At 41.1% G+C, this 12,173-nt stretch overlaps 1 protein-coding gene across 1 annotated transcript in view; it reads left to right on the top strand.

Annotated features, from left to right (window-relative positions):
• The window catches only part of LOC122932572 (septin-5-like), a 56,416-nt gene that overhangs the window by 31,877 nt on the left and 12,366 nt on the right, over window positions 1-12,173 (top strand). The window contains exons 5-8 of the mRNA XM_044287063.1: window positions 2,738-2,872; window positions 4,282-4,399; window positions 8,920-9,021; window positions 11,229-11,325. Of these exons, the coding sequence (XP_044142998.1) occupies window positions 2,738-2,872; window positions 4,282-4,399; window positions 8,920-9,021; window positions 11,229-11,325 (452 nt within the window). The remainder of the gene's footprint in view (window positions 1-2,737; window positions 2,873-4,281; window positions 4,400-8,919; window positions 9,022-11,228; window positions 11,326-12,173) is intronic.

Here is a 12,173-nt window from a genome sequence, read left to right as displayed (position 1 = left end):
GAATCGGGTCAGAAGGAATGAGCCAATCGACATGCAGGATGAGAGAGAGTTGACCAGCAGCAGCCGATCAACATAGCGCTGACGCCTATGAATCCTCATGATGGCGCACAATCTTCTTTCTGAAGTTGTGTGCATCCAACATGGAGTCACACCTTTACAAATTCATCATTGTGATGTCATCCAGTGACATCAAAGCTGTAGGCCGAGTTCTAGAACATTTTATGCAAATGTGGTGACATCACAATACTCTGCCAAGATGAAGGCCAGATTATTTTAACCACTTAATGGTCAGAGCATCTAATCTGTTAATTAACTAAGATATAAGGATAGTGTTTGTTTAATGGATGCAGATGTTTTTACCTTTTACAGTACATTTTCACATTATTAGTTTGATTTGGTTGCTGATTTTTTTTCCTTTAATCTGTATAGTTCCAAAACTTAGGGGTCAGATCTTTATATTATATGAAACACTCTAATCCTTTAAATAAAATTACAGAATTTTAGATGCAGATGCTGCAGAACCTCTTTTCTGAAAACTAAGGAAGAGATTCCTGTCCACGCTGATTGCTTGGATAAGGCCTCGTCCTTCTCATAAGAAGGTCTGCAGTATATGAGATGTGTATTTTTGTGTTGTGTCCACACTGGTGATTACGAAGGGGTTGTCTAAATTGTAGAGTCCATTTAATTTCAGCCACCCATTGACATTGAGTAATATGCAAGCGGTATGCAGCCACAATACAGTCTATGGGGCCTTACTATACCCAAGCAACTTCCGCAAACCTCTCCTCCTGCCGCAAGTTCCTGCACTGTTCAGGAGGAGGAGTCAAGAGTTTACTAATCAATGGTGGATGAAAGCAGCTCCCCAGGCCCTTCCTCCTTATTAATGCCACTCCCCTCCATCTACATGCAGCAGCTTCCTGATAACATAACACCCCCTGCACAAGTGCACATAACACATTAGAGTTACTGCACTACATACATATATTTAATGTACAGCACCTCCACCAGCCTATGTTCATATAAACACGATATTAAAGAAACTCCCCAGTTTATTATTATAGACATGATCAGAGCTGAGATGACTTCTAGGTATAGAGGAAAGCTGGCCAGTATCCTCTTTTCCCCAGGACCTAACTTCTCAAAGTTGCTGTAGGGACCCCATATTCAATCATCTGGTAGCATCTTGCTGCTGTATGAGCAGGTAATATTTCAATGTATCCCAACGGTGGGCCCCCAAAATAAATTTTACTGGTGGGCCCTAGGCACCCCAATCCGACACTGCCTGGCTCTCCCGTCAATCAGCTGTCTGAAGAGGCCCTTGCAGTCATCGCAGCTCCAGTGAGTGCTGTGGCTCCTCAGTGCTTACCAAACACTACATTGTACGGCAGCTGTGCTTGGTATTGCAGCTCAGGCCCATCCATTCAATTGGGACTGAGCGGCACATAGGTCAGGTGACCAATGTAAGGTGGCATCACTGGCCTAGTAAGAGGCCTAAGCTTTCACAGAGTGCCGCGGCCTCTTCAGATATCTGATTGGTGGGGTCCCGGGCATCGGACCTCCACCAATCTGATATTGATGGCCTATACTGTGGATGGGCCATCAATATCAAATTCCTGGATAACATCTAAAATCAAGTTATGTTAAAGGTTTTTTTTGGGGGGTGATTTTTGGTGATTTTTCCATGTCACTATTAGAGTGCGAATATTTGGATCATAAATTTAATTTGCGAATATCTCCACTTCAAGAATTCGCGAATATTTAGAATATAGTGCTATATATTCGTATTCGCGAATAGTGTTGATCGCAAATTTATTGCGAATATCGGCATTTAGTAACATCCCTAGCAACCAATAGGAAAGTTGCCTACTCCTTAGTGTCGATTGCGAATATACTACATTGTCGATTTTCGCATTCAAGTAAATAATGACTGGAGATCACAAATTCTCGAATTTGCAAATTTATGGCGAAAATTCGGCCAAAATATTGCGAATTCGACTATTGCCTATGCCGCTCATCGCTAGTCACTATCTCAATTTGAAACATATCCTAAAAATCATGTAGTTTCACATTGGCCACTGGGCCTAAAGTATGTCACGACTTCCAGTCTTTGAGAGCAGCCATGCGGGCCATAGACGCGACAGACTGGAGCTGACCTCATTGACTTCTATGGAAGAGTCTTCTAGGCATGCTCTGCAACCTTCATAGAGAGCAGGAGGCAGTAGATAAACTGGACATCACCTATTATGAATGGTAGACCCAGTGCTTTCTATATGGTGAGGTGTTACATGACGAGGTGTTATCTGTCATTGTAATTCTGCTCGTGATGATAATGAGATAGCTGCTGAAAAGTTATCTGTACAGAACAGGAAGTCTTGACATATTCTCATGCTGTGTGGTCAGTGCAGAAACTGCATAATTTTGGGATACATTTTATTGGTATGACATGGAAAAAAAATCACCAAATTTCTAAAGTGACACTGAACATAAGAAACATCACCAAAAACTAAAAAAATAAATACATTTTTTAACATAAACAATTTTCTCCTGACACTTCTGGTTGACCAGAGGGGGGCACTTTATGAGTTTATGGTACAGTATGTTATTAAACAGGATAAAACCTGTAATGTGACTTTTGAACAAATTTAAGGATGTAATGATCCTCACAAAGACCATGGACACCATAAAGCTGACATATGGCTCCATCTTTACTTGTTTTTAAATCTTATGTGCCCAACAGCTGGAAGCCAGTGGCTGATTACATTGACCAACAATTTGAGCAATATTTCAGAGATGAGAGTGGCTTAAACCGAAAGAATCTCCAGGACACGCGTGTACATTGTTGTCTGTATTTCCTGTCACCTCTAGGACATGGGTATGTAATACTGCAATAAATATTTATTGAGATAATTAAATCGATTATATAAAACTGACCTTAACATTGTACATATTACATACCTTTATGAGACTCCAGATGCCATTTTTATTCTTAGAACATTCACTTTATTCTGCATCTGTGTTGCAGTACCTCACAGGGCTACTGCAAATGATTAATTTGCTACTTAATGTGTTAATCTTCATTGTTAATGCACTTTTTCTATGTAATGTTTGTAATTCAAGATCTGAAATGGGAACTCAGTTTAGTTTTTGTGCCCTAATAAGAAGGAGGAAGGCTGAAGCTACTTCCTGAGGGAGGACCTAAGTACCTAGTGTGGCTCAAGTTTCCAGACAGCGTGAGACCTGCCGTAAGGAACCCTTATCTTTGCATATCAAAAAAATACCAACATCCTCTAAGAAAGAAAGAAGCACAGAATATACAGATTGTTGAGGGCCAATTTAAAGGACTGGTACAAAGGTCTGCGCCCACCACACTTTTACCACGGGGTAGCTACCCGTTGGAGGATCTACACCCCTTATGTATTGTGAATGTGCACCCCTTTGATCAACTTGGAAAGTAGTTTGAATCCGATAGACATAGAGATTCAGAGTCAGCCGGGTATCCCATGTTCAGCTTTGAAAATATTGTGTTGTGCATGTATTCTGGAGAGTCTGGACTGAAGGCTGCCAGTATCTGTTTATGAACTGCCTAAGCTACCTCCAGTAAAGAATACTACAATAGTCTGGTTACCCCGACACTAACCTGGGTATTGCCTTGCACCTCTGCCATTATCTGGTCCTGCACTTGACCTCCTGAGTTGCACCCATCGATATACAGTATATCCTACCAGTAAATTTGCAGGTAAAATCTGAGCCAGCTTGATCCTTGAGAAGTGGCAGGGATCTGAAATGCTCAGAAAAGGTGCTGTACACAGCAAATGTCCATATGTCAGACAACAGAATGGAAATCAGTGTAGATGAAATGGCATCATGGGCTTCTGTGTGTAACTAGTAGGTAAAGGGAAATGCTGGAAAAACATAGCCTGTGCCTTCCCTGCTTTTTTCTATGTACAGATCACTTCTAATGCGGAATAAACAGGAGCCATTTGATCACGATAAAGTGCAACTGTATTTGAAACTAAAATAAATAAGTTAATAAAAGTAAATCAATAAAAATAAAACAAATTTTAAAAATAACTAAAACAGCCCAAACCCAATTTAAAAAAGGTAAAACAAAAAAAAAGCATCATCCCCATCCATAACCATTTACACTGAAATAAGAAGGGGAGTTTTCTTCTTAGGTTGTATTGGACTCCTGATCCTTTAGGTCTCCATACAATTCAAGTTTTTTATATTATAGAATTAATTCTGTATATTACTGGGGGTTTTTTTGTTTTTTTTTTGCAGAATGCGACCTCTGGACATAGAATTCCTACGAGCACTTCATGATAGAGTGAATATTGTCCCAATTCTGGGAAAGGCTGACAGTCTGACACCAAAAGAGCTCATTCAAAAAAAGCAAAGGGTGAGTGAGAAACACTTAAATACTTGGAAGGAGACACGTCAGGGGAGACGGGGAGAGTTAATTACACATTTACTTTATTTTACGTACTCGCTCTTTAGTTATATCTTGTCATAGCTGCTGGTTTACCAATAGAATAAGAAGCAACATGTAATGGTCCCTTCACTTGGGACAACAGATCAGCAGGTTGTTGGGAAGAAGCGCTGCTGGTGGAGGAGACCACTGCAAAAATGCAGCGATTTCCTCCACAGTATGGCAAGGAGCCATCAGTAATACCATTGTTCTTAACCATGCTGACTTGTTGTTTGCCGGCAGCAGATTGCGTTTACACAGCATGATCTGCTGTCGGGACAAATGGTCGGATTACCAATTACACGCTCGTTAATGATTATCTTTAGAATTCACAGCCCGTGTAAAGGACCCTTAAGACTTTTTGTTGGGTGACCATTTAGTGTGCACGGTAAAAGGTCACTACTAGTTATACTCTTCAATGTGTATAAAGACGTGTTGTTTATTTACTAAAGTGTATTAAAAATTAGATTATTGTAATTGTTTTTACACTTTATGTATACACTATAAGAATGGGTTCTCACGTAGGTTTATGCTGGTGTTTTTCTGTACTTTTGCATTTTTAGCCAGGTCCACATGATAGCTGAAGGTCCATGGGAAACATAAAACACAGCACACATAAGTTTTTTTGCTTCGGTCATTATTGTTTTTTAGGTGGCATTTTTTCTTTTCTTTCTTGCTTCTTTAAAAAAATGCAGCATGCTGTAGGTCTTGCCTTTTTGAGTTGTTTCAGCATTACATAGGTTTAAAAATACCATGAAGACAACACTAATGAGAAAACAAGTGCTACCAAAAACTACTTTCACTCATTCTGTTTTTTTGTTTTTTTTTACTGGTAACTAAAAATGCCAGACAAAATTTGTGTAGGTAAAGACGTCACTGGGAACCTTACTAGGCCGAACCTGCTAGGCCAAAGCACGATACAGCTCAGGGCAAGGGAGAGCATCATAGGGGCTCAATGGTGGAAGCAGGGGATATGTCCGGGTTCAGCTCTCAATCCGGACAACCCCTTTAAGTAACTTTTGTTTTCTATAGATATGTCTGTGAAGAAAACTATTTTAAATTTTAGGAATTAAAAAACACTTAAATAGATACCAGTGCAGTCTCCCATAGACCAGGTGCTGAGTTTGTGTTCTGAGAAGGATGAGAGACAAGGCTAAAAATGAATTAGATATATGGCACGATTGATGAGAGTGCCGCTCCCCCAATGACCTGTGTTGCAGAACTGACACAGGATGTTAGAGCTCAACAGTGTCCCATGTAGGGTCTCCTACTGTCCTGTGTAAGAAAAACTACAGAGGACATAAATGTAGAGAAGAGAGAAGCCGTGGATCTGCCCTTCTCCAGAAGAGCTGGTATCTGCTCGATCTTGTCAGGTGCTGACACTAGCCCTGCCTTAATGGGGGTTTTCCAGCCTGGAGATATTGATGACCTATCCTCACGATAGATCATCGATATCAGATTAGTGGGGGTCCGACACCCAGAACCTCCAGCAATCAGCTGTTTTCGGCAGCTGAATGGGAGCTGAACTAAAATATGCTTACATGGCTACTACATAGTGGTTGGAGCCTTCTGCTTCTGGTAGAGCGAACACTTGTAGAGTAGGCACGAGAACACCATGTGGTCTTGAAAAATTTATGGTGGAAGTACAAAAACTCCCATTTTCTAAATTACATACATAAAACCTGCAGAAAGGTCATCCTTAAATAACACAGAATATGTCACCAAACACACGGGATTTTTCCTGTGCTGTGATATTGATAAAAGATAAGACAAATTGTTGGTAGTCACCTTCTTGCTGTGGCTCACCATGTTCTAGTTCCTGCATTGGTGATAAGCTATCACTAGCGCACGGCAGGGGCCGACTCCACTGACATTTATATCTCATTATCTGAGGTAAAGCTACAGAGTTATAATTCTCTGCATGTGTTTAACAAGAAATACATTTATGGAAAAGTTATCAATTATTCATAAAAAAGCCTTTGCTGTACAACAGGGTACAAGAAAAAAATTACAGAAACTGTATACTAAACGCAAACCAACTATCTGGTGAGAATACAGGTAGCAGAATATTCATATAAATGCACTTTTTAGAGTAAAGTGCCATCTCACCTGCCTTCCAGCTGCTAGTAGCGTCCCATCCTCTACCTGCAGACTCTTTCTAAATGTAACTTCAGAAACTCCTTTCAATCTAGAAATTTGTCCATAGTAATAGAGTTAAATAGACAGAAAGGAGAGGGTTGGAGGGGGATGCGGCTGCAGTTTCTCCCTCTCAGTCTGCTAATGCGAGGTACAAATACATACTACATACATAGCCCTGCAACCATTCATTTTATGAGACGATATAGAGATATACTTGAAGCCTTTGGGCTTCACAGCATTTTTATGTAGGTAAACCAGCATTGACCTGATCCCGCGTTCTACCATGTATAATGTTATTGCACTCTATGTGTAAAATAATAGTGCAAATACATCATTATTCATATGAAAACCAAGTGTGTACATACAGTAGGGGTGAGGTGGTCCCATAGCAAACTTTCTGGTGCTGGGTAACACTAACATACCCCTCACCCCTTGGCACAGGATGACTTGTTTGCATTTATCTTCTTTCCATGATGTGTGGATTAATGTGCCACCCTTATGGTTATAGCTGGCTGAAAACTTTTGATAGATGCTGGCAAAATGCTTGTTTGGTTGATATATATTCCACCTCCTCTATTCCACTGTACATGCATTATGAATGCAGATAAAGGAGTGTGCTGCTGCCAGACGCCTCTGGTGCCAGCATATCTCCCCTGAGAACAGAGGATTGTGCATGTTGAAATCCAAAATCCCTAATCTTCTTTTCCCCAATGCTTGTATTGGGGAAGAGTTGGGCAATCTCTACACACAATGATGGCTAACCTCCGGCACTCCAGCTGTGGTGAAACTACGACTCCCAACATGCTCCATTACTTTCTGTGGAGTTCTGAGAACAGCCAAGGAAGTGTGCATCTTGGGAGTTATAGTTTTACCACAGCTGGATTAGATAGCCATCGCTGCATTAGATGGTCAGTCACTTTAGTCAACATTAATATAATGTGCACGGCTAGCTTAGGCTACTTTCACACTAGTGTTTTTACTGGATCCGGCAGGGTTCAGCAAAAACGCTTCCATTACTGATACAACCATCTGCATCCGTTATGAACGGATCCGGTTGTATTATCTTTAGCATACCCAAGACGGATCCGTCATTAACTCCATTGAAAGTCAATGGAGGATGGATCTGTTTTCTACAGAATTCACCATGCAGGATAAATTACATGATAATTGTATCGTGCGGGTCGTTGGACACAGCGATACCAAATATGTAGAGAGACTTTTATTTTTGTAATTTTTCCATTGAAAAGCATTTTTTTATTCAAAAAAGTACATTTTTTTTTATTTAATAAAATTTTATTTCACTTTAATTTGACTATTTATTAGTCCCAGAAGGTGACTTTGACTTTTTTCTAATCACTTCTATAATACACTGTATAGCTTATGCAGTACAATGTATTATACTGTCAGTAGTATACTAATGGGCACTATCAGGCTGTTCCTCTGACATACACTGCAGGGGACATAGACCTAAGTCCTAGTTCACACGATCGTTTTTTTTGCAAGTGTACGGGCCGTTTTTTTGTGTTCCGTATACGGAACCATTAATTTCAATGGACCCGCATTAAAAACGGAATGTGTTCCGTAAGCATTCCATTTCCGTATTTCTATTTTTCCGTTCCGTTGAAAGATAGAACATGTCCTATATTTGGCCGCAAATCACATTCCGTGGCTCCATTCAAGTCAATGGGTCCGCAAAAAAAACGGAACACATACAGAAATGCATCCGTATGTCTTCCATATCCGTTCCGTTTTTGCTGAACCATCTATTGAAAATGTTATGCCCAGACCATTTTTTTCTATGTAATAACTGTATAATGTACATGGCATACGGAAAAAACGGAAATTCAATGGAAACACAACGGAACTCAAAAACTGAACAACAGATCAGTGAAAAACTATAAAAGCCATACGTTCGTGTGAACTAGGCCTAAGGGCCATACTAAGACATCAGCACCCCGCAACCTCATTCGCAGCGGTGCCAATGCCTGATAAAGGAAACCCTCTTCCTCTACGCCACTTAGATGATGCAAGGTTAGACGGCCCATAACAGCACTCCTGCCAATCCGGGCGATTAGAGCAGTAGAACGAATGCCATGAGAGAGCCGAATTGCTGGTCTCCACTGTATGGGAGACCCGTGCAGCACTTAGACTAGGCTGCAAAAAAGACAGCAGCCTAGCCTAAGTAACCTCAGTAGAAAGGCATATTCTCACAAAGGGGATAAATTAGTCTAAACGTCTTAAATCCAGAGTAGAGATGTTACTGTAGTAAAGTCTTTTCTTAACATGTGACCATTTAGCCTATTTCCTCATAGATACGTGAAGAATTGGATCATTATGGAATTCAAATTTATCAGTTTCCAGATTGTGACTCTGATCAAGATGAAGAGTTTAAAATGCAAGATACGGAACTGAAGGTAAAACAGATAGTCTGACAGTAGTAAAATCTGTATTATCACTGGTATTGCTCTGTAAGGGTAGATTCACAGAGTTTTTGGAAGAGATTTTGAGATTTTCCTGCAGGTTTTTCAGCCAAAGCCAGAAGTTAATTCAGCAGGAAATAAAATTAGTCCTTCTTTTACATTTTCCATTGCTTTCTAAGTCACTTCTGGCTTTGGCTGAAAAACCTGCAGTAAAATATGTCTCCAAAATTCCTCCAAAAAACTATGTGAACCTACCCTAAGGGTGCTTTCACATGCGGTAGAACTTCTGCAATTAAAACTCAGTTCCGTACATCTAAATGTGGTTGTTTTAGTAGGAAGCCCATGTATTTTTGCAAGCCCCATTCAGATGAATGGGACTGGTTTTCAGTTGCAGATATTTTCTGCAACTAAAAGAATGGGCCCCTGAAAGTGAAAAAGAGTGTAACATGCGTGCATGGGGAGCTCTCCATTAATTTCTATGGGAGTTCCAAAAATAGCCCATAGAAATTAATGTAGAGTGCACCGTGCAAATGCAGCCACTTCTCCATTCATTTCTATGGGACTGCAGGAAAAAGCTGAGCCACTGCTCGGCTACCTTTGGAACTCCCATAGAAATGAATGGACAGTAGACTTGCATGCGTGGCTACCCTCCATTCACTTCAGGGGCCCCCGTTCTGGAGATAGGAATAGGTCACAGATTTTCCTGCAGTTTTTTCAGCCAAAGCCAGAAGTGGATCCAGCATGAAAAAAAGGCATTTCTAATTCACTTATGGCTTTTGCTGAAAAACCCGCACGAAAACATGTCTCAAAAATTCCTCCAAAAAACTAGTGGTATGCTACCAATATCTGAGGTGAGACAACCCCTTTAGGCCTCTTTCACACAGCCGTTGCGGGAAAATGTGCGGGTGTGTTACGGGAACACCCGTGATTTTTCTGCGCGAGTGCAAAACATTGTCATGCATTTTGCACTCGCGTGAAAAAAAATTGCGCGTGTTTGGTACCCAAACCCGAACTTCTTCACAGAAGTTTGGACTTGGGATCGGTGTTTTGTAGATTGTATTATTTTCCCTTATAACATGGTTATAAGGGAAAATAATAGCATTCTGAATACAGAATGCATAGTAAAATAGCGCTGGAGGGGTTAAAATAAATAAATAAATGATTTAACTCACCTTAGTCCACTTGATCGCGTAGCCCGGCATCTCCTTCTGTCTCCTTTGCTGAACAGGACCTGGCATGAGCATTAATTACATGAACAGGACCTGTGATGACGTCACTCCGGTCATCACATGTTCCATCACATGATCTTTTACCATGGTGATGGATCATGTGATGGAACATGTGATGACCGGAGTGACGTCATCACAGGTCCTGTTCATGTAATTAATGCCCATGCCAGGTCCTGTTCAGCAAAGGAGACAGAAGGAGATGCCGGCTACTCGATCAAGTGGACTAAGGTGAGTTAAATAGTTTTTGTTTTTTTTTCAACCCCTCCAGCGCTATTTTACTATGCATTCTGTATTCAGAATGCTATTATTTTCCCTTATAACCATGTTATAAGGGAAAATAATAATGATCGGGTCTCCATCCCGATCGTCTCCTAGCAACCGTGCGTGAAAATTGCACCGCATCCGCACTTGCTTGCGGATGCTATGCGATTTTCACGCAACCCCATTCATTTCTATGGGGCCTGCGTTACGTGAAAAACGCACAATATAGAGCATGCTGCGATTTTCACGCAACGCCCAAGTGATGCGTGAAAATCACAGCTCATGTGAACAGCCCCATAGAAATGAATGGGTCGGTATTCAGTGCGGGTGCAATGCGTTCAACTCACGCATCGCATCCGCGCGGAATACTCGCCCGTGTGAAAGGGGCCTTAAAGTTTCAATTTGTAAATGAATAGGGTGGCGCTATACCCCTTTGTTTCTAATTGGCTCTGCTCAGCTCTTCTTGGATAGTGGGATGTGCAGTGTATGGTTGCAAAGAAATCTGATGCATAGACAGACAGGGCAAAGAAATCTGATGCATAGACAGACAGGGCAAAGAAATCTGATGCATCTTCAGACAGGGCTTTAAGAATAGTAAGACATTTGTATCCAAAACCCAGTTACCTGTAGAGAATGCAAAATTGGGGTGCACAGTATAGATTCAAAGAATAACCTTAACAAAATGGACCTGTCTTTTCATTTTCATTACAGAAAAGCATCCCTTTTGCTGTGATCGGTTCCAATACCATTGTGGAGGTGAATGGGAAACGTGTTAGGGGCCGTCTGTATCCTTGGGGAGTTGTAGAAGGTAAGGGTCATCTCTAAAGCTTACCAAAGTGGTATGAAAATTTTTGAGTGGTATGAAAGAAATGCTCACATTAAGGCCTCATGCACACGACCGTTTTTTTTTAAGGTCCGCAAAAACGGGGTCCGTAGGTCCGTGATCCGTGACCATTTTTTCGTCCGTGGGTCTTCCTTGATTTTTGGAGGATCCACGGACATGAAAAATGAAAAAAAAATCTAAGTCAAGTTTGCCATTGAAATGATAGGAAAAAACGGACACGGATCACGGACACGGATCACGGACGCGGATGACAATCTTGTGCGCATCCGTGTTTTTTCACGGACCCATTGACTTGAATGGGTCCGTGAAACGTTGGCCGTGAAGAAAATAGGACAGGTCCTATTTTTGTCACGGCCAGGAAAAACGGATCACGGATGCGGCTGCCAAACGGTGCATTTTCCGATTTTTCCACAGACCCATTGAAAGTCAATGGGTCCGCGAAAAAAAACGGAAAACGGCACAACGGCCACGGATGCACACAACGGCCGTGTGCATGAGGCCTAAGGCTTCATTCACATGAACAGTCCACATGGACACCATATATCACTGCATACACCAAAAGCAATATTGGATCCTATAAGAGGAAAGCAGAGAAATCTTGTCCCAAAGAAAAGCTTTGAGATGAATATTGCTCATTTCTTGCATACAACCTATAGCACTCACGTGGAACATTCATTTCCCTACAGAACACTTTATCCAGATGTATAAGCTTGAGCGATTTGCTTTCTTATATATGAATACGTTATTATGCTCAAAATCACACAAAGGCACATGTGCAGTGCCCTAAGGGACCACTGCAAGGGTTAATTATT

The sequence above is a fragment of the Bufo gargarizans genome, chromosome 3 (genome assembly GCF_014858855.1).
Source record: "Bufo gargarizans isolate SCDJY-AF-19 chromosome 3, ASM1485885v1, whole genome shotgun sequence".
Classification (NCBI taxonomy): domain Eukaryota; kingdom Metazoa; phylum Chordata; class Amphibia; order Anura; family Bufonidae; genus Bufo; species Bufo gargarizans.
This window is presented reverse-complemented; position numbering and strand designations above follow the sequence as displayed.